This window comes from Microtus pennsylvanicus, chromosome 8 (genome assembly GCF_037038515.1).
Source record: "Microtus pennsylvanicus isolate mMicPen1 chromosome 8, mMicPen1.hap1, whole genome shotgun sequence".
NCBI lineage: Eukaryota > Metazoa > Chordata > Mammalia > Rodentia > Cricetidae > Microtus > Microtus pennsylvanicus.
The window spans coordinates 50947051-50970460 of NC_134586.1; the positions used below are offsets into that span (position 1 = coordinate 50947051).

The window sequence follows — 23410 nt, forward strand, 5'->3', positions numbered from 1 at the left end:
CTTAAATTCAGTTTTCCACCCAGCACCAAACGGTTTGTCTCAGCACAGTATAAGCATTTTCTATGTCTTTTACCAAAGCTCTTCAAAAGCCTGCATCCTTTGTTGTTCCCCTTACTACCAAATCCTCCAGTGCTTGGTCCTCGGACCTGACTTGGGAAGAGCTGGGGTGAGGTGGACACTCTGATGGCGGACACTTACTATGCCCGAAATTCATGGTCATTATGTACAGCACAGGGAAGAGAAGTTAGCTGGTCTTGGTAGGAAGTCTAGAGGAGAGCATTCTTAGGCTGTACATTCAGTAGGAGGAAGCTTTGGCTGACAGTGTGCACATGCTAGACAGTCTTTCCAAACACTCACACTTGGTTGAGTAAAAGGCCTTGCCATTCCTCTGTGCCTCACTCTGGGAAGGCTTTGCCATTGTCATGGTTTTGAGGCATTGGGGTCCTTAACGTAGCAGCAGTCAGCATACATTCACTCCAGACTTCAACCCTCTCCCTCAGCCTTAGTTTCTCAAGAATGCTTCCTAGCTCTCTGAAGGGGGAGTATGTAAGGTATCCTATGGCTCTGGCTTAGTTGGTAAGGCATCTGTTTTTCCTCCCTGTCTGCTGACGGGAAAGAGATCTGTGAATTTTAATGTAACAAGAAGGAACCTCCAAGCTTTCATTTGTGTTTGCTTGACGGCCACCCCTTCGCAAGTTTGCTGCCATGCCAACAAAGCTTATGGCCACAGGAGAAATAACGGAAGTAACTCCGCCTTTGCCTCCCACCAAGACGACTGGACTGGGCAGACTATGACTGACTTAAGAGTTTCCTTAAGGATGTTAGAGCCTGCGTTTTCTGTTCATATCGGGACAAATAGGAGCCAGCCCTCGATGGGACAGTACTGGCTGAGCAGGGTGAAAGTGATGCACGGCAGAGGCAGGGTCCTCTGCTCTGTCTGACCATGTCCCTAGCCTCTGCCCTTTTCCATGTTTCAGTGGCCTCTTGAGTACTTATTCTCATTTTTTGCTTGGTACCAAGTTATATTTTCATTTTCTCTTCCTTAAGCCCTGTCTTCTTGTGCTGTGCCTAGCAAGGGTCATCCGCACGCCCGCCTGAGTGTATCTTCCACCTCCTGCTGCCTCTTTTGGTTTTTAAAGGCATCTTCCCCCCCCCCCCCCCCCCCAGTGTTTGGGTCTCATTCTTCCCAAGCCATTCTCCAGGTTCCTATTTTCTCTGCACTCTCCATCTCGCATTGCTCTCCACATCACCGGAGTCTCATTCCTTCTTCATCTCTCCCCTCCTTCAACATCCTTGTGGACATGTCCTGCCTGGGCCTGGCTTCACTGCAGTGATATGTATCCCTCAGCTGTCCTCCCTCTAATCACTAGCGCCCTGCCTTTTCCCCCCCACTGACCCTCCTTCTTATTGTTCACTTCATCTTCCTCAGTTTAGACCACATGTGGCACTGGAGGGAATCACGCCTACAGCTGCTTCACCATGTCTGGATGGATAAACAGATAGTAATATTTAAACTGCGCTGCTCCTGATCTGTAGACCAGCTTCGCAGGTGCTAGCCTGAAGCACTCCTCAAAATAGGGAGAGCTTCTGTGGATCGAAATTTTTAATCTGCATTAATCTACTCCCTTAGGCAGTTCAAATTCCACTCATTTCACCTCTAGATAGATAATGTGCATACCTAGCATCTCTGCCACTTGGGTATCTGCAGCTTTGTCATAACTGTAAGCTAAGTCTTCTCTAAAGAAGATAACCCTGAAGCTCTAGGCGAGGTTGATGGATGGAGGTAGACGTGAGACAGCTGGTCTAATGACACCGAGGCCAGAAGCCTTCTGAACAGGATGTTTGTGCTCTCTGTCTTTAGTGTTCTTCTTGGTACCTCTGCCCTAGTAGGCACTTGACAAGGCCAGTGTGTCTTTGCCTTCCAAAGAAGCTGGATCCCACGGGTACAAGTCTGCTTGACTTATCGGAGAACCACTGCTTTGTTGTTCTGAACCCATCTAACCAGGTCCAAGTGCTGGAGTCTTTGAGGGAACCCAGCAGATTGTTTCCCATCAGAGTTCTCATCTTGGTGAGAAGATCAAAACTGAGCAGATCAAAATATTACTTTATTTGCTAATCAAAAAGATATTTAAGTGTGTATCTTGCACCTCATTGTGAATCTTCTTCACTGTGAACTCCAGCTTTAGTCAGGTTGTCAGGCCTAGACTCACATACTGCTTGACTTCAACAGGCATGCCTCCTCTAGAGCAGAAGCCTGTGGAGCAGTAGGTGACCTGGGCTTGCCCCGGAGGCTCCACTCAAATGCCCTCCACCGTCTCTTTCTCACGGCAGAGACACTGGTGGGTGAGGAAGAAACGGGTGATATGCTAACAATACTGTCCCTAAATGCACATCTCAGACCATTCTGCCCTTAGAGTGGCTGGCTCTGTCATAGCTTGTCTGTTTGGGTAGTGGGCAGTCTTTTCAAGAACAATCACATGGCACCATTTGTCTGAGCCATAGCTCCGGGTGGAACAGTTATAATGAAGAGTGGTTAGAGCGTGGTAGGCCCCAGGACTGCTGAATCTGACGCAGACTCACTGTCTGCTTTCTGGGTATTATCTGTGTGACCGGCCGATTCATGTCTCATGCCTCTGTTTCTTCATGTAACACTGGAAGTTAGACTGATCAGCACCTTGTCATTAGGAGGAGACCCGCAGGGAGATTCTGTCCCTTGTTTTATACATAACAGGTTTACCTGAAATAAGACTGTTCCGGAGACTATTCTTGGGTTCTCCAGATAGACTCCATGACACTGTTTTAGAGCAGGGAAGACAGATAACTTCCATCCCATACCACCTTCTGCTTATTGGCCATGGCTGCTGGGAGTGTTGTGCCAATAATGTCCTGATACGTCATAGCTCAGAAGAAGTTTCCACAGCCATGATGGTGCATTACAGATATCAAAAAGAATAGTGGGGACTTTTGAGTCAAGCATTTGCCATTGGCATGTCAAATATACAGGGGATTTTCTCCCCTAGAAATACAGCCTTCTACTCTAACAGGATCAGGAAGTAAAGTGGAGCTGAACACAGGGCAAGAACCAAACAAGGCCACTTCTTGCCTCACATAGTCCTTCAGACTTGCGGATAGGCATGGGATTGTAAGTTTCCTTGTGAGGAGACAGCCCTTGGCCTTTGCAGCCATATATCCCTCCTGCAGTTCCTCGGGTCCTGGTGGTAGTGTTGGAGCAGCTCTGGACAGTACAGGAAGAGATGGTCATGCCTGAGTCCTAACAAGTCTTCAGTATGAAAACAGACATAGAGCAGGCCTGGCTAGTGAGCCATAGTTTGCAGACCTCTGAAGGGGAAAAGAGCCCAGCAGCAGGGCCTAGTGTTCTGGAAACTCCTCATACTCTCCCGGCTCAGCATGGAAATGTCTCGTGAGAGTCAGGTTAGAATTTGGCAAGCAATATCAAGCTCTTCAAATACAGTTTTCTCTCAAGGAAAATATTAGCAATGGAGTCCACACTCAGTCCTTACAGAGCCCCTTCTCAGTCAGTCTGTGTGTATGTTTTGTGCTGCTGCAACAGTCCCTAGGCCTGGGTACTTAGTCAAGAAAAGAGGTTCTGTAGCTCCACTGTGAAGAGCTGGCACCTCTCATCTCTGAGAGCCTGGATGGTAACACTTGGCCGAGTTGGGTTTGGAAGAGATCATCTGGCAAGCCAGGGGACAAGAGAGCAGGCATGCCTGTGCACAGCTGTGACCGCACACTTGGGAGCTGAAGACAGGATTAGAAATGCAGGGTCAACCTTGGCTTCACAGAGTTTGAGGCCAGCCTGGACTACATGAGAAAAAAAGACAAAAGCCCAAAGCAAAGGCAGCCTCACTCTTTCTGTGGCAATGCATTTTAGGATAAACTAACCCAGTCCCATGAAACCTGAATTAGTCTTTTAAGGGTAAGTCCTCATGACATAATTAATTACCTCCCACTAGAACCCACTTCTTAAACTTTCTGCCAACTCAATGCTACCGTGCTGAAGAGCAAACATACAACGCATGAATCTTTGAGGGGACCATGCTTGCTCTAACCAAACCATAGAAAAGAACAGGGACTTCAGGCATCTAGACTGATGCCTGGCATGGTCAAAGTTACCTTACGTTATCCCTAAGTTAGGGGTCTCAAGGATTGGAAACTAGAGGAAGATGCTAGAGGTGTGAATGGAAAAGCCTTGCAGATTGTGATGTCTTTTCAGAAGATCCGTCCTGCAGCATTCATAAGACCTAAGCAAGCTTGCGACAGGCAAATCCCAGCATAGAGAAGGCAGAGAAGCATGAAGCCCACCCCTAGCTGAGGACCTATTGGCAACCGATAGCTGCTGGGAGAAGAAGAGTAAGATTTTTTTTGCAGAGGGTAGCGCCCGGAAAATCAGTATCTTCTAAATGGAAGTCCATATCCATAAATATGTAGGCAGCACACATTGTACTGGGGCGGAAAAAAAGTAGACGGAAGGCGGAGGGTGTGAGAGGAGTTGGGAGGCGGGGTGAGGGGGTGAGTGTGATCAAAACACACTCTATGAATTCTCAAAGAGTGAATAAAACTTTTAAAAATAACAAAGGTCTGTCCTAGTCCTGGATGATATGAGTGGTACCGTGCTGCGGCATGGTGTTGCTTGCCAGAGGGTTCTTTGCATTCTAATTTAATATTGCAGTTGAACATGGCTTGCATTAATATTTATGCTACTTTTTTTGAGGGATAACATAATTGAAAGCAAAAGCATATGCACCTAGGATTAGCTCTCAGCGAACACACATTAGACTTGATCCTGAGCCTCGCTTTTGTGATCAGAAGAATGCACCTTGGTCAGAGACTTCTGCTACTAAAGCTGGTCCCTTCCCCAGCAGTCCTGAAGACAGACATCCTGTCCACACGCTGTGTGTGTTCTTACCATGGCTGTGATAGAGCTCCACAGGCCATCTTGTATCAACCTTACTTTTCATTAAATGTAAGAGATTCAGGGTGCTTTGATACGATCCTCACCCAAGAATAAAGAATCTCAAACCTCAAATGGTGAGTGACTTTCTCAAGTCATTCAGCTACTTGGGGATAAAGCCAAGTGTGAAATCTCAACTTTCTCATCTGTAATATGGGCGTTAAAGTCTGACAGTGTTGATTGACCTGATGAGATGGCTCAGTAGGTAAAGTATTTGCAATTCAAGCATGGGGATCCAAGTCTGGACCCTGAGCACCCAATCAGAAGCCCACTATAGCAGTCCTTGCCTGTGATCTAACACTGGGAAGCAAACAGCATGATCCCAGTAGCTTGCTGCCCAGCCATTCAAAGCAAATGGTGAGCTGCAGGCCTGCGAGAGACCCAGTCTCAGAAAATATGATATGGAGAGTAATATACCCTCTTCAGATACACCACGGGCACATGCATGGGCACATACATACCTACAAACTGACATGTGTACACCTTCCCCACACACAAACACGTAACAGCATCATAATGTTGAGTTCTCCAATAGTCTAAGTGGCCCTGCACTGAGTAAATGTAAATTATACTTTTACCATCTGAGCTCTTGTTATTAACACTAAGAAGACCCTCTGTAGGATGTTATTAGCAGCTGCCAGGCAGAGTGTTCAGCCTTAGACGTGGGTCATCTCAAAGACATATCCTGGACATTAGTCCTCTGTCAGGTGGATAACTGGCAAACATTCTCTCCCACTCTGTTAATTGTTTTCTTAGCTGTGCAGTTTTTAGTTTTATGAAATCCCACTTGACAGTTGTGGGCCTTAATCCCTAGTCAAGGAGTCTCACCCGGAAAGTTCTTTCTTACATCTGTATCTTTTTAGGTACTGCCTATGTTTTTTTTTTCAAACAGTTTCAGTGCTTCCATGAAAACATTGAGGTGCTTTATCCACTTGGAGTTAGGTACAGGCCTAGTTTCTTTCCTTTGTCTGTAGACATCCCGTGTTCTGAGCACCATTTGTTGTCTTTTCTGCACTATGTTTTCAGTGTCTGTGTCAAATATCAGATGATTTTAATTGTGTGCTCATATTTGGGTTGTCTGTTTTGTTTCATTGGTCAACATGTCTGTTCTTGTGCTTGCTTATGGCTGCTTTTATTGCTATAACTTTATAATATACCTTGAAATTTGAAATGACAATCCCTCCAGCCTTGTTTTATTTTGTTTTGCTAAAGACAGTTTCAGCTATTGAAGGCCTTTTGTGGTTCCATGTAAATTTTAAGATGTTTTTATGGTGATTTGAATGTGAATGGTTTCCACAGGCTTCTATCTTTGAATGTTTGGTCACCAGTTGGTGGAACTGTTTGGTACGGATTGGGAGGTGGGACCTTGTTGGAGGAGGTATGTCACTGGGGATGGACTTTGAGACTTCAAACACCCATGCCATTCCAGTTACTTCTCTCTCTGCCTTGGATCAGAATATATGCTTTCAGTTCCTGCCCCAGCGCCATGACTGCCTTCTACTGCTGTGCTTCCTTCTCCAATGGTCATGGAATCACCCTCTGAACTGTAAGGAAGCCCCCATTAAATGCTTTCTTTTATCAGTTCTCCTTGATCATAGTGCTTCTTCACAGTAAAAATAAAGTGGCGAATATTTTTTCATTCTATTTCTGTGAAGTATGTTGTGGAGATTTTGATTAGAATTGCATTGACTCTAAATTGCTTTTGGTAGAATGATCATTTTCCCAATATTAATTCTACTGATCCTTGAATGTGGGAGATCTTTCCATTTTCTAATCTCTTCCTCAGTGTCCTTCTTCAGAGATTTAAAGTTCAGTATAGAGCCTTTGCCTCTGCTGGGATTTATTCCTAGATGTTGATGTTCTTTGGAGCTATTGTGGAAGGGAATTTGTCCACAGTCATTCTCTATATGTTAATGACTTGAGAGGAAGAACAGGGCATGGAACAATGGGCTCTCGAGGTGGAGGGGGAGGGCACAGGGACTCTGGACTGTCAGGGGTTTGCTGCTGTATAGAATGTGTCCTGTTTCCATCCCAGGGATAGCAAAGAGGCCTCCGTTAGACAGCTATCTGTCTGTGTCTCCGCCCTAGCTCTGCCATTGTTGGACACAGCAGTCTGCAAGCACATCAGTTTGGCCGTGCTCCATCAAGATTCTATTTATGGGCATTGAAATTTGAATATCATGTAATTTTCATGTATCACAAAATATTATTCTTATTTCTCACCCAGTTCATTAAAAATATGAAAACTATTCTTAACTTATAAGTGGCATAGGAAGAGGTTGTAGGCTGCACTGAGCACTAAAGCCATAGTGTACCACCCTGGTTGATAACAGGAGGCTGACTCGGGCCTGTGGTAGCCCACTGATTGAGTGACCAAGTAAATTCCCTAGCTCAGCCTCCTCTAGTGAGATCAAGTGAAGGCCGAGCCTAAAGAATGCTAGCACTCTTGTTCACGTGGTGCTCCACAGTGCATGGCTGTTACGTGGTTTTGATGTCAGACAAATCTGAGCTCTAGTCTTCCTCTTCCAACTTGCTGGGGTTATTGAGTCAGTTGCTAAATATCCTGGTACCTTGGTTACCAGGATCTGTACAATGGGGCTAAAATGCTGCTGATTTTAGGTTTGCTTTGAGAATTTGGTTTTTTTTTTTTTTTTAAATTTATTTTTTTATTTATTTTTTCTTTTTTTTTTTTTTTTTGATTTTCGAGACAGGGTTTCTCTCTGGTTTTGGTTCCTGTCCTGGAACTAACTCTTTTTTTTTTTTTTTTTTTTTTTTTTTTTTAAATTTTTTTATTGATAAAAGGAGGATAAAGAAAAGAAAAAAAAAACAAATTTCCACCTCCTCCCACCAGCCTCCCATTTCCCTCCCCCTCCTCCCACTCTTCTCCCCCTCCTCCCACTCTTCTCCCCCTCCTCCCACCCCTCTCCCCTTCCCCCCACTCCTCTCCCCCTCCCTTTTCAGTCCAAAGAGCTGTCAGGGTTCCCTGCCCTGTGGTACGTCCTAGGTCCTCCCCCCTCCGTCCATATCTAGGAAGGTGAACATCCAGACTGGCTAGGCTCCCACCAAGCCAGTACATTGCATAGGATCAAAACCGCGTGCCATTGTCCTTGGCGTCTCATCAGCCCTCATTGTTCGCCATGTTCCGAGAGTCCAGTTTTACCCCATGCTTTTTCTGGTAACAGTCCAGCTGGCCTTGGTGAGCTCCCAGTAGATCATCTCCACTGTCTCAGTGGGTGGGTGCACTCCTCGTGGTCCCGACATCTTTGCTCATGTTCTCACTCCTTCTGTTCCTCATTGGGACCTTGGGAGCTCAGTCCAGTGCTCCAGTGTGGGTCTCTGTCTCTATCTCCATCCATCGCCAGATGCAAGTTCTAGGATGATATGCAATATATTCGTCAGTATCGCTCTAGGGTAGGGTCATTTCAGGCTCCCTATCCTCAGCTGCCCAGGGAACCAACTGGGGACCTCAGCTTGGGCACCTGGGAGCCCCTCTAGGGTCAAGTCTCCTGCCCACCCTAAAGTGGGTCCCTTAACTAAGAATTGTGGTTCCGTGCTCCCCTATCCAACCTTCCTTTATCCCGATCCTCCTGTTTCCCCAAGTCCACCCTCCTTCCCTTCTACCTTTTCTCTCCCCATCTCCCCTAACCCCCATCCCACCCCACCCTCAAGATCCCACTTTTCCCCCCGGCAATTTTGTCTACTTCCCTTATCCAAGAGGATAACTATATGTTTTTCCTTGGGTTCACCTTCTTACTTAGCTTCTTTAGATTCGCCTATTGTAGACTCCGTGGACCCTATTTATGGCTAGAAACCAATTATGAGTGAGTACATCCCATGTTCGTCTTTTTGGGCCTGGGATACCTCACTCAGGATAGTGTTTTCTATTTCCATCCATTTGCATGCAAAATTCGAGAAGTCATTGTTTTTTACCGCAGCGTAGTACTCTAGTGTGTATATATTCCATACTTTCTTCATCCATTCTTCCATTGAAGGGCATCTAGGTTGTTTCCAGGTTCTGGCTATTACAAATAATACTGCTATGAACATAGTTGAACAAATGCTTTTGACATGTGATAGAGCATCTCTTGGGTAAATTCCCAAGAGTGGTATTGCTGGGTCCAGGGGTAGGTTGATCCCGAATTTCCGGAGAAACCGAAACACTGACTTCCACAGTGGTTGCACAAGATTGCATTCCCACCAGCAATGGATGAGGGTACCCCTTCCTCCACAGCCTCTCCAGCAAAGGCTATCCTTGGTGTTTTTGACTTTAGCCAATCTTACAGGTGTAAGATGATATCTCAAAGTTGTTTTGATTTGCATTTCCCTGATCGCTAAGGAGGTTGAGCATGACCTTAAGTGTCTTTTGGTCATTTGAACTTCTTCTGTTGAGAATTCTCTGTTCAGTTCAGCGCCCCATTTTTTAATTGGGTTAATTAGCATTTTAAAGTCTAGTTTCTTGAGTTCTCTATATATTTTGGAGATCAGACCTTTGTCTGTTGCGGGGTTGGTGAAGATCTTCTCCCAGTCAGTAAGTTGCCTTTGTGTCTTAGTGACAGTGTCCTTTGCTTTACAGAAGCTTCTCAGTTTTAGTAGGTCCCATTTATTCAATGTTGCCCTTAATGTCTGTGCTTCTGGGGTTATACCTAAGAAGCGATCGCCTGTGCCCATCTGTTGTAGGGTATTGCCCACTTTCTCTTCTATCAGATTCAGTGTTTTCGGGCTGACATTGAGGTCTTTAATCCATTTGGACTTGAGTTTTGTGCACGGTGATAGATATGGGTCTATTTTCATTCTTCTACAGGTTGACATCCAGTTGTGCCAGCACCATTTGTTGAAGATGCTTTCTTTCTTCCACTGTAAACTTTTAGCTCCTTTATCGAAAATGAGGTGTTCATAGGTTTGTGGGATAAAGTCCGGGTCTTCTATACGATTCCATTGGTCGACTTCTCTGTTTTTATGCCAGTACCACCCTGTTTTCATTACTGTAGCTCGGTAATAGAGTTTGAAGTCAGGGATGGTAATGCCTCCAGAAGATCCTTTATTGTATAGGATTGTTTTGGCTATCCTGGGTTTTTTGTTTTTCCATATAAAGTTGATTATTGTCCTCTCCAGATCTGTGAAGAATTTTGATGGGATCTTGATGGGGATTGCATTGAATCTATAAATTGCCTTTGGTAGAATTGCCATTTTTACTATGTTGATCCTCCCAATCCAAGAGCAAGGGATGTCCATCCATTTTTTGGTATCCTCTTCAATTTCTTTCTTCAATGCCTTAAAGTTCTTGTCAAATAGATCTTTCACTTCCTTGGTTAGATTTACCCCAAGATATTTTATGCTGTTTGTGGCTATCGTGAATGGAGAAGCTTCTCTGATTTCCCTCTCTGCTTCCATATCCTTTGAGTATAGGAGGGCGACTGATTTTTTGGAGTTGATCTTGTATCCTGCCACATTACTAAAGCTGTTTATCAGCTGTAAAAGTTCTTTGGTGGAATTTTGGGGGTCGCTTATGTACACTATCATATCATCTGCGAATAACGAAAGTTTAACTTCTTCATTTCCAATTCGAATCCCCTTGATCCCATTATGCTGTCTTATTGCTATTGCTAGAACTTCCAGCACTATATTGAAGAGGTATGGCGAAAGTGGGCAGCCTTGTCGTGTTCCTGAGTTAAGCGGGATGGCTTTGAGTTTCTCTCCATTTAATTTGATGTTAGCTGTCGGCTTGCTGTATATAGCTTTTATTATATTTAGGTATGACCCTTGTATCCCTAATCTCTCCAAGACTTTTAACATAAATGGATGTTGAATTTTGTCAAATGCTTTTTCAGCATCTAATGAAATGATCATATGGTTTTTTTCTTTCAGTTTATTTATATGATGGATTACATTGATAGATTTTCGTATGTTGAACCAGCCCTGCATCTCAGGAATGAAGCCTACTTGATCATAATGGATAATTTTTCGGATGTGTTCTTGGATTCGGTTTGCCAGTATTTTGTTGAGGATTTTTGCGTCGATATTCATGAGTGAGATCGGCCTGTAATTCTCTTTCCTGGTTGAGTCTTTGTGTGGTTTTGGTATCAGAGTAACTGTAGCTTCATAAAAGGAATTTGGTAATGACCCTTCTGTTTCTATATTGTGGAATACATTGAGGAGTATAGGTATTAGGTCTTCTTGGAAGTTCTGGTAGAATTCCGCATTGAAACCATCTGGCCCTGGGCTTTTTTTGGTAGGGAGGTTTTTGATAACAGCTTCTAGTTCTTCGCGACTGACAGGTCTGTTTAGCTTGTTCACCTGGTCCTGATTTAATTTTGGTAAATCGTATTTATCTAAGAAAGTGTCCATTTCTTTTACATTTTCCAGTTTAGTGGCATACAAGCTTTTGTAGTAAGATCTAATGACTCTCTGAATTTCCTCTGTGTTTGTGGTTATGTCCCCCTTTTCATTTCTGATCTTATTAATTTGCAAATTTTCTCTCTGCCGTTTGATTAGTTTGGATAGGGGTTTGTCAATCTTGTTGATTTTTTCCAGGAACCAGCTTCTTGATTCATTGATTCTTTGGATTGTTTTTTGTGTTTCTATTTTGTTGATTTCAGCCCTCAGTTTGATTATTTCCAGTCTTCTACTCCTCCTAGGTGAGTCTGCTTCTTTTTTTTCTAGAGCTTTCAGGTGGGCTGTTAAGTCTCCAATATGTGCTTTCTCTGTTTTCTTTAAGTGGGCACTTAGTGCTATGAACTTTCCTCTCAGGACTGCTTTCATAGTGTCCCATAAGTTCGAGTATGTTGTTTCTTTATTTTCATTGAATTCAAGGAAGACTTTAATTTCTTTCTTTATTTCCTCCTTAATCCAGGTATGGTTCAGTAGTTGACTGTTCAGTTTCCATGAGTTTGTAGGCTTTCTGGGGGTAGCATTGTTGTTGAATTCTAACTTTAATCCATGGTGGTCTGATAAGACACAGGTGGTTAGTAATATTTTTTTGTAGCTGTGTAAGTTAGCTTTGTTACCAAGTATGTGGTCAATTTTCGAGAAGGTTCCATGAGCTGCAGAGAAAAAGGTATATTCTTTCCTATTTGGGTGGAATATTCTATAGATGTCTGTTAAGTCCATTTGCTTCATTACCTCCATTAATTCTCTAATTTCTCTGTTAGGTTTCTGTCTGATTGACCTGTCCATTGGTGAAAGAGGAGTGTTGAAGTCTCCTACTATTAGTGTGTGCGGTTTGATGGCTGCCTTGAATTTTAGCAATGTTTCTTTTACATACGTGGGTGCTTTTATATTAGGGGCATAGATATTCAGGATTGAGATTTCTTCCTGATGAATTTTTCCTGTTATGAGTATAAAATGTCCCTCTCCATCTCTTTTGATTGATTTAAGTTTGAAGTCAACTTTGTTAGAAATTAGTATGGCCACACCTGCTTGTTTCTTAGGTCCATTTGCTTGATAAGCCTTTTCCCAGCCCTTTACTCTGAGTAGGTGCCTGTCTTTGTGGCTGAGGTGTGTTTCTTGTAGACAGCAGAATGTTGGATCCTGTTTTCGTATCCAGTCTCTTAGCCTGTGCCTTTTTATAGGTGAGTTGAGTCCATTGACATTAAGTGATATTAATGACCAGTGGTTGTTAACTCCGGTCACTTTTTAAGTAGTAGGGTTTGTGTGTTTCCCTTCTTTGAGTTGCGCTGGTGAAGGGTCTCTAGATGTCTGAGTTATTGAGGTCTTTGTTGGACTCCTTGGTTAGTGATTTTCCTTCTATTATTTTCTGTAAGGCTGGATTTGTGGCTACGTATTGCTTAAATTTGTTTTTATCCTGGAAAATTTTGTTTTCTCCATTTATGGTGAACGAAAGCTTGGCTGGATATAGTAGTCTGGGCTTGCATCCATGGTCTCTTAGTTTTTGCAGTACATCTATCCAGGACCTTCTGGCTTTCATGGTTTCCATAGAGAAGTCAGGTGTAAGTCTGATAGGTTTACCTTTATAAGTAAGTTGGCCTTTTTCCTTTGCGGCTCTTAATATTCTTTCTTTATTCTGTATATTTTGTGTTTTGATTACTATATGGCGAGGGGATGTTTTTTTTTGATCCAGCCTATTTGGGGTTCTGTATGCCTCTTGAACCTTCATAGGTACATCCTTCTTCAGGTTGGGAAAGTTTTCTTCTATAATTTTGTTAAGTATATTTTCTGGACCGTTGAGCTGCACTTCTTCTCCTTCTTCTACTCCAATTATTCTTAGGTTTGGTCTTTTTATTGTGTCCCATATTTCCTGAATGTTTTGTGATGAGAGTTTGTTGGACTTGCTGTTTTCTTTGATCAGTGCGTTTATTTTCTCTATGTTATCCTCAGACTCTGAGATTCTTTCTTCTATCTCTTGTATTCTGCTGGTTATGCTTGTTTCTGTAGTCTCTATTCGTTTACCTAGATTTTCCATGTCCAGCCGGCCCTCTGTTTGTGTTTTCTTCTTTGCCTCCATTTCATTTTTCAAATCATGAACTGTTTCCATTATCTGCTTGATTGTTTTTCCTTGCTTTCCTAGGGTATCATTCACTGATTTACTCAATTCCTCGAACTTTCTGTTATACTTCTCATCCATTTCTATAAGGGCGTTTTTTATATGCTGTTTAAGGGTGTCAATCACTGTCATGAAGTCAGTTTTTTCTCCTTCTTCATGATTAAGGTGTTCATGTCCTCCTGTTGTGAGGTCGCTGGCTTCTGGTGGTTTCGTGTTGTTCTTCAGATTGTTGGGTGAATTCTTGCATTGGCGTCTCCCCATCTCTTCCTTCCAATATTCTCCTATGGATCTTCTTTTACAGGATCAGGTCTTCTTGCCAACTGATGTACCTTCCAAGTGATGTCACTCCCCCGTGATGTTTCTCCTGGAGTCCAGTTCCGATCTCCTTGCTGCTTGGTTAGCTTGCAAACAAAGGCCCACCCTGCTTGCTGCAGGCAGGTTATGGAGACAAAGGAGCTACCACCTTCCCCTTTGCACTCACCTTCGGGTTCAGTCCCAGCGCCCAGGCAGGCTGAACAGGGAGGCACTCTGCTCCAAGAAGGGAGGGATGGAGGGAGACAGGGGGTAGGGGGATCTGGATGTAAGCTGGATGGGATAGGAAGAGAGAGGAGGTACCGGGCAGTGTAGCCCTGTAGGTTGATCAGGAAGTGTAGGCGGGCTGTTCCCGGGTGCCGCAGCACTCACTCACCACAATGATGTCTCACTAGGTGCCCTGATCGAAACTCCGTGCTGCTTGGTTCGCTGGCAGACAAAGGGCCCACCCTGCTTGCCGCAGGCGGGCTATGGGGACAAAGAAGCCCCCGAGCTCCCCTTTACCCTACGCTTGGGGTGAGGACCCAGCGCCCAAGCAGGCAGGGCAGGGAGGCTCTCTGCCACCAGGGAAGGGAGGGGGGAGAGAAACAGAGGGTGGGGGGATCTAGATGTAAGCTGGATGGGATAGGAAGAGAGAGGAGGTACCGGGCAGTGTAGCCCTGTAGGTTGATCAGGAAGTGTAGGCGGGCTGTTCCCGGGTGCCGCAGCACTCACTCACCACAATGATGTCTCACTAGGTGCCCTGATCGAAACTCCGTGCTGCTTGGTTCGCTTGCAGGCAAAGGGCCCACCCTGCTTGCTGCAGGCGGGCTATGGGGACAAAGAAGCCCCCGAGCTCCCCTTTACCCTACGCTTGGGGTTAGGACCCAGCGCCCAAGCAGGCAGAGCCCCGAGGCTCTCTGCCACCAGGGAAGGGAGGGGGGAGAGAAACAGAGGGTGGGGGGATCTGGATGTAAGCTGGATGGGATAGGAAGAGAGAGGAGGTACCGGGCAGTGTAGCCCTGTAGGTTGATCAGGAAGTGTAGGCGGGCTGTTCCCGGGTGCCGCAGCACTCACTCACCACAATGATGTCTCACTAGGTGCCCTGATGAAACTCCGTGCTGCTTGGTTCGCTGGCAGACAAAGGGCCCACCCTGCTTGCCGCAGGCGGGCTATGGGGACAAAGAAGCCCCCGGGCTCCCCTTTACCCTACGCTTGGGGTTAGGACCCAGCGCCCAAGCAGGCAGAGCAGGGAGGCTCTCTGCCACCAGGGAAGGGAGTGGGGAGAGAAACAGAAGGTGGGGGGATCTGGATGTAAGCTGGATGGGATAGGAAGAGAGAGGAGGTACCGGGCAGTGTAGCCCTGTAGGTTGATCAGGAAGTGTAGGCGGGCTGTTCCCGGGTGCCGCAGCACTCACTCACCACAATGATGTCTCACTAGGTGCCCTGATGAAACGCCGTGCTGCTTGGTTCGCTGGCAGACAAAGGGCCCACCCTGCTTGCCGCAGGCGGGCTATGGGGACAAAGAAGCCCCCGAGCTCCCCTTTACCCTACGCTTGGGGTTAGGACCCAGCGCCCAAGCAGGCAGAGCAGGGAGGCTCTCTGCCACCAGGGAAGGGAGGGGGGAGAGAAACAGAAGGTGGGGGGATCTGGATGTAAGCTGGATGGGATAGGAAGAGAGAGCTCTTTTTTTTTTTAATACATTTTTTATTGATACTTATTTTTTTTAATTTATTTATTTATTAAAGATTTCTGTCTCTTCCCCGCCACCGCCTCCCATTTCCCTCCCCCTCCCCCAATTAAACTTACTAGACCTGGATGGAGGTGGGGGTTCCTTGGACTTCCCACAGGACAGAGAATTTGGTTTTATGATGCTTAGGAACCCTTAGTCACATATAGGCAGCAAGTGTGTACTGTTTTCCATATTACCATCATATTCCCTTTAAAGATCTGGTAACATGTAGTCAATGTATATATTTAGTAATTTCATTGTATTCTTCTAAAAAAAATGTTATGCTGGGGAGTTGGCTCAGTTAGTAAAGTGGCTGCTGCACAGACATGAGGACCTGGGTTCAGATCCTTGGAGCCCGTGTTAAGGGTGGGTGCACAGCTCACACCTGTAACAGCTGTGCTGTGGCGATGGTGGTGGCGGTGAAGGGGAGATGAGTAGGTGTTGGCTTCTGGTCAGCCAATCTGGCCAAACTGGTGAAGTCTAGGTTCATTGGGAGGCCCTGTATGAAAGCATAAGGTAGAGAATGATTGAGGAAGACACCCAACGTTGACCTCTGACCTTCACAGGCACATGTGTACACACACGTGTATATATACACACATGCATATATATGTGAATTCTTATTAAATAATTAAAAAGATTTCTGTACTGGAGTGTGATTTTCTTCTTGCTTCTGGGGTGAAAGGTGGGCCTGAGTTGGGGGAGGGGGATGCTGTGCCTGTAACCCAAACCCTGTCAGCTCTGGTGTTGCCTTCACTCCTGTGAAGGAAGCACAGGGCATGTTTTGATAAATTACCCCTGCATCTCAGTTTAAAGCTCTCTTCCTCCACCCAGTGGCAGGAAGCCACTATAAAAGTGGTGGAGACATTTTTACATTCTGACTATGATTTTTCTCATGTCCTCTAGCAGCAGAGAAAGATTGTTTTGAGCCAGTGCCCCCTTTGGTTCCCTCCATGTTGTCGTTTTCAAGGCCTGGAAGTGGGTAGGGAGCCACATGGCCAAGCGACTGGCAAGCCAGAATTGAGACTGAGCTTTGCGGGTTGATCAGTTCTGTGTTGAAGTGGCCATGAAGCGTGTTGTCCTGCAGCCTCACTGAAAAGCACAGCAGCATTTAATAAATAGTAGAGCATGTCAGCAGCACCCTTTAAATGTGGAAAGTGATCAATTTCCATTGTAATTGTGTGCACAGGCATAAAAACTCTGTTTGGAACGCTTAATTCCATGTCAGAGTTGAAAGTAGCTGTGATGGTTTCTATTTAGAAATAAAGTCAGAAAGGGGGCTGAGGGATTGATGTCAGCCATGGAGGTCAGAAAGCCAAAGAAGTCTCAAATGCTCTAATAATACGGTTCGTTCGCCAAAGGATCTAGAAGCTCGCAGGCATTTGCCCAGGGTGTACTTACTTCCCGTGACCTGGTTTTTACCGGCTACACTTTTCTTTTCGACTTTTCTTTTCTTTCCCCGCCAGCTGCTTCCTCGACCAGAAGGGGGAAGCCAGTGGTACTAATTGCTGGTCGGGCTAGGCTGTGGGCAAAGCCCAGACATCCAGGGGAAAGCCAGAATACTTCAAAGCGATGGAGCAAAGAGAACGGACATGGCAGGCGCAGAGGCCACATGGCAAGCTCCCAGCTTCGTCACCGTATGAAGGTCCTTTTGCCGTGCCTTTCTCTCGTCAAGTCTATCATTCTCCAGCTCGTGCCTCAGGACTCTCTCTTCCCTTATGTCTCTGGTTGTCCTCCCCATGAGCTCCTCCTGATTTCTGTTTGGTCATGGCACCTCTCTTTTGATCCATTTCCCGTCACAGACTGACTTTTTCCTTGCCTGTTTGAATGCTACAGCCCCTTCTCACCCTGCTTCTTCCAAGCTTGCTGGGTTTGCTCAATAATTAAGGCTGTAATTAAAGTGTAACAGCGAGTATAATTAAAATTCACTTTAGTAGATCCTGGAATTATGAAGCAGTCAGGTGTTTTGGTGTGGCACTGAAGGTGCTGCCAGGAGGAAAGAGTGGGGAGCCACTCCCTTCACCCCTTCCCCTGACCAGGGTAACGGAGCTGCATGGTGAGAGCACTGGTAGAAGGTCAGAGCCTGTCCCGGAGAGTCACCCGGGGCAGACAGAGTGGTCGCCAGGACAGACAGAGTGCCCCAGGACACAAAGTCAAGAACATAGCCCCTCGAGAACCCCCTTAGTTGCAAGATGACCAGAAAAAGGACCTGCGCACATCTCTCCCCTCAGGCATCACCATGTGTGACCGTGTCTGTTCTTAGTCCGTCAGTCCAGGTGTAGCATGTGACTGATGGTACAAGATACCCTGAAGTGGAAATGCCCCGCACTGACTGTAGGAAATGCCCTCCGCTTGGCCTGTCGCAGTGTAGAGATCATGGAGGACTCTGGCAGCCCTTTTCAGGCCTACTGTAGTTGGGATGTTGAAGGTGGGAGCAGGGAAGGTGGCCCAGGAGACTGTGAGAGACAGCGTCTACTGAGTGGGTAGGTATCCAGGGCAGAGGACAGCAGGGCCGTGGGGGCCTGTCTCGACACTTGTGAATTTTAGCATCCATCCTTTCCATTCCCCTTGAGAATACTGCCGCTAAGCCAGATGCTGCAGATGATATTAATTAAGGACCTGAATTATTTATGTTGTTGGTCATAAGAAAAAGCAATTTCTTAAGTGAGTTTAAAAAATCAGCATTTATTTCGTCATTGGACATGGAGGAGAAAACAGGTAATAGTGAGTAGAGAATTCTGTGTCAATAGTTCTCAGTGGATGAAACCATGAGAAAAATGAGCTAACCCCAAAAGTCACATGAGGGGGGTGCAGAAGAAGCCAGGAACAGTATGTTCCTCAGCTGTGTGGAGGTCTGGGGAGCTGGTGTTGCAACCAGAGAATGCTCAAAAGGAAAAGCTATTACACTTTTTCTTAGATTTTTGTCTCTGGCAGACTGGGGGTAGGGATACCTGGGGAGGACATCCCAGTCCATTTCTCTTTGGAAGGAGACAGAAATTTACACATCTAATTTCTGATCCGCAGATGTAATTTAGGTCAGGCCTTGCCTTAGTTTCACTCTGTCATTGCTCCATGAGGGCCACACCTACACATGACTATCTGAATGCCTTAGTCTCTAACCTAACACATGCTGTGGTCTAAACCCTGTCTTGCTTCTCAGTCTCTGGGAACCCAGATTCAAACCTTACCAAATGAATCAGAATGCACACTGGGGTTGCGTTAACGATGTTACAAAGCTTTGGGTCCGTCTGTGTGTAGCAGGCTGTTCTGAAATTTGAAAGTGTGAATGTCTTACATACCAACAGCAGGAGTCTGTGTGTGACTTGGCTGTTCCTCACACTCTGTCTTCACCGGGTTGTGGTAAAGGTGTGTCAGGGAGAACTGCAGACACCTCACAGCTCGCAAAAGGGGTAGTTCACTTTAAAGCTGCCTCCTGTGGTTGGCAGTAGGATGCTGTTCCCTGGGTGCCTCATTCCTCCATAGCTGTAGGCTAGCGGCTTCTGTACTTGGAAAGTGGACTTTGTCCATAGGGTGGCTTGAAACATGTCAGTTTGCCAGAGTGAAGAGAGAAGTGTTAAAGCGGGCAAGACAGAAAGCACAGGCGTTTGTGTCTCGCCGTAGAAGTGACATCCCATCCCTGTTAGAGTCTTACACAAAGAGGAGGGTACACAAGCATGCAGTCGCCAGGAGGCAGAGTTAATCACTTGATCTTTCCTGTGTTGTTTTACACGGTGTCTTGTGAACGAGAAATTTCTTTCTCGTTCACATCAGGTCTGGGTGGACAAATGAGTCAGGTGCTCCCATCATAATCAAGTGTCGAGGCTGAAGAAGTCATTGCCATCCTTAAAGGGTGCCTCCCAGTTACCCTTACTGCTAACATCGCTGAGAGTAAAACAGAGAAAGCGTGGAAGTCACACAGAGGTAGTTACAAGCATGTGTTTGAATCCACTCACGATCTGTGGGGTAGGCCTATCTTGCGATCCCACTTAGCAGATGGAGCACTTGGGAAATAGTCACAGCCCAGGCAGCTCCTTCCCAGCCCTACACTGTAGAAGGAAGCAGGAATCTTTGTGGAAAGCTCACCATGAATGCCACAGAGATGCTGCCATTCACAAAATGCTTCTCCTCGTTATGTTGCTATCTTCATATTACAAAGACGTGTGTGGACATGCAGAATTATGTTATTACATAGAGCAAGTGAGGCTGCTCTCTGCCACTTATCCCCCCAATAAACTCCCTTGCTTTGTCTATAAAAGCAGTGCCGTGGACTTCCTACTCAATACTCTTGTTGAAAATTATATGCTACATTTTAGTTGCTTGGCATTATACCTGTTATGCATAAGTACATAGCAAATATTCGCTGCTAGGAAGAGAATTATGTGTGGAGATAGATACTGAAGCTCCGCCCCTCCGAGAGGGACTCCTGACAATGATTGGCTGTAAGAACAGGTGATACTTTCTTCGGTGCCCATGATCCAGTAATGCCGTCTCACCTACACTCATACAGACAGCCTTCTTGAAACTCAGTAGGTCACACACAAAAGCCTTGAAAGTAGGAAGGGAGTTGTTGAGAAGACGGAAGGGATGTGTGAGAGAGTAATGGGGTAAAAATAACTAAGGTTCATTATAAGTGTATGAAACTGCCAATGAATAAAGATTTAAAGAAGTCGCAGGGCTGGAGAGATGGCTCATTGTTAAGAGCACTTGCTGCTTTTCCAGAAGACTTGGGTTTGGTTCCCAGAATTCATGAGGTGGCTCAAAACCATCTGTAATTCCAGTTCCAGGAGATCCGATGCCTTCTTCTGGCCTTGTAGGCACCAGGCATGTACATGGGGAACAGACATGCATGCAGGCAAAGCACTCACAAAATAAAACATTTTTTTTAAATAATTGAAACTCAAGGAAGTTAAGAGATTAACTAAACACCATTCTCTAAATGCATGGCAGAGGTGAGGGCTTTAATCCTTTCCCCTGGTCATTGCCCATCAAGGGGCCCGTGACAGGAGGTACGGGGCCCAGTGTTCACTGCCCACTCTCCTGACTGTTGTCACTGTGTGAGACATGCTGACCAATGCCTGCTCCTACCTGTGCCCACACAGAAAGGCATGTTCTCCATGGCCTGTATTTCAGAGCCTTTGTTGCAGGGGAAGGCCGCTTGGCAGCTGGACAAGAATGCAAAAGCAGTTTCGTGAGATGCTTAAGTCACTTTCAGATCCATTCTCCCAGACTCGGGGAAGAGACAGCTCCAGTCCAAGCTTCCTTCCTTACTGAGAAACGTCTTGTGTGTCCATGATCTTCAGGAATGCTCATTTCTAATGGTTGGGGTGCCAGAAAAATACAGGCAGTGTCAGCTAATGCAAGCTCGTGGAAGTGAGAAACAGGAGGGGGGAAGTGGCAGGTGTCACCTGGGTATCTCTGAAAAGCCAGAGCTTGACAGTAAAGAGCCACGTGCATTGTAATTAAATTGTTGGCATCAAGGGAAACCAGGTATCCAGGGATTTCAGTTGTCCAATGTGACCAGGTGTGCTACTTGCAGTTGAATTTAGCAATTTTTATTTTTTTTCCCCTGCTAGGAACTAATGTCCAGGAGGCTCAGAACATCCTCAAAAACAGTGGACTCCCCATTACGTCAGCCGTGGACCTGGAGGATGCAGCCAAGAAAGCTGTTGCCAGTGTGGCAAAGAAGTGATGGCTTCCCCTGAGTTCCTGTGAAGAAGAGCACTTCCCTCATCACTGTGAAAGCAATTGTTGTCACTGGGAAGGGGTCACACACAAGAATCATTATCTGAAAACTCTTAAGTCTGAACTTTCTCAAATGCGCTATCCAGAGTGCCTAACGCTGATTTTACCCTGTAGTCCTTGTAAAACAAATCACATCGCACAGTTTCACACCTTCTCTTGCCCTCAGTAGCAGGGTCTACCAGCTCTGCCACAGTCAGTGTGGCCAAATAATGTGCATAGGTACAGTATTGGAAGCCTGGTCTAGGTCCATCCACAAGAACTTTGTGAACCTTTAATCTTCTATAATAGAAAATTGCAGGACTCACAAGTTCAGACAGGATTCTATTTAACATAGGGACTTCCAGAAGGATGCAGCTAGGCCGTCTGAGCATCTGTGAACAGCAGTTTCCACAGGCTCATAGTTGTAACACACCTAGCAAGCCCAGGAACGTCCTAAAGTGTGGTACACACTGGGAGCCCCGTACTGATACTTGTACACTGCACACATTTTACCCTGTGCCTTAGTGTTGAATGTCCTGCCTGCCTCACACCAAACTGCAGCCCAAAGCCTTAGTTACAAGTTTAAAGGAAAGGTTCTGTTTCATGTCAGAGTTGGTAAATGCTGATTTTTATGAAACTGTCTAATTAAGCCATTTCATTAAGAGACAAATACTGAAGATCAAGCTGTGTTGGGGGTGAGGTTTTTCCCTCTCGAACCCTGCACTTCACACTTAGCAGCTTGTCATAGATGGGGAAATGTCATTGGAGAGAACGTGGCCTTTCTAATGATGTCCTTTTTTTGTGACAGGAATTTTCCTAATTTGATCTTTTGTTTAATTTTGATAAGTTTGTACTGATACACATTTTAAATAAAATGGTTTTTAAGTGCTATGTTAGCTGCGCATTTCTTGATTCTGTCAGTTTTTCATGGCCTCGCCATTCCTTCCTTGTGAAGGCACTAGCCTTTGTGCCTGAGTCCCTACTCCATCTAGGAGACCACAGTTCACCCGGATTGTTCCAGCTCCACTGTGCCTTGTCACGTGGCCATTTCTGTGGCAGATGGCTCAGTGAAGGGTTAAAGTTTGCACACTAGACACAAGCCCAGAAAATACGTCTCTGTTGTGGGACAAGGTGACCTGGTCCAGTGAAAACACTGTGGTGTACTCCAGGGGCCACCTTTCCCACCCATACTCCAGTGCATACCTGGCCACACTATTTTGTCCTTCATTTTACATGGTTCTCACACATCTCGCAATGGGTAAAAAGTCTCTCTGTATCTGTGTGTGTCATGGAGACTAAACCATCGACTAGATGGAGCGGTCTGTCTTTTCTCGATCACTGCACCAACTAAGTCTCTTGGTTTCTGATACCTTAATAACTAGTTTACACAGTGAAACAAGAAGTAAACATGAATTTTGCCAACTAACTAACAATCGGTAGTAAGAGTTTTGTTCTTTGGAAAAGGCCTGTGTCTGTCTTATATATTAACATTTCTAATCAGTTTAGAGATGAGAAGGAATGAAACCATATATATGGTTATTCTATAGAAGGGTTAATAATAGACAAATAGTTTTTCTCTTCAAATGAGCTGTTAAGCTTTTTTTCCCCACTTGGAAGTGCTAATTGTGTGTATTTGAGTTGCTCAGATCCCTGCTGCCACACCAGTATCCATAATGCCATGTGTCTCTGGTTGATGCTGTACATGCCTGTATCCTGTTAGTATGTGTGGAGCAGACTCTGCAAGACTCATGGAGAACCTGCTACAGCTGTGCTCTTGGCTCCTAAGTCCCCGTGTGCCCTCTTCCAGTGTGTCCTTTGTTTTCAATCTCCTAGCAGCCTGTATTGTATAAAAATGTCAAAAGAGTTACCTTTCAATCTTGTCAATTGTGTGTGTGTGTGTGTGTGTGTGTGTGTGTGTGTGTGTACAGTGTATGAACATGTGTGTGTGCGCGCGCAGAGGCCAGACGAGGATGCTGTATATCCAGCTGTCACTCTCTGCCTTAATTTACTTGAGGCAGAGTCTCCCACTAAGCCTGGAGCTAGGCTGACAACCAGCAAGTACAAGTGATCCTGCTGTCTCTTACAGAGTGAGGTTACAGGTGCATATACCTGGCCCTGCATTGTGTGTTGATGCAGGGGATTGTAACTCAGGCCCTTGTGCTTGCACAATACTCTTACACACTGAGCTGCCTTC

The 23410-nt window shown here is 45.5% G+C and overlaps 1 protein-coding gene across 1 annotated transcript in view; it reads left to right on the top strand.

Moving 5' to 3' along the window:
• Positions 1-22107, top strand: part of Suclg2 (succinate-CoA ligase GDP-forming subunit beta) — a 271761-nt gene extending 249654 nt beyond the window's left edge. The window contains exon 11 of the mRNA XM_075983395.1: positions 21069-22107. Coding sequence (XP_075839510.1) covers positions 21069-21184 — 116 coding nt within the window. The 3' untranslated portion in view covers positions 21185-22107. The remainder of the gene's footprint in view (positions 1-21068) is intronic.
• The last annotated feature ends 1303 nt before the right edge of the window (positions 22108-23410 follow it).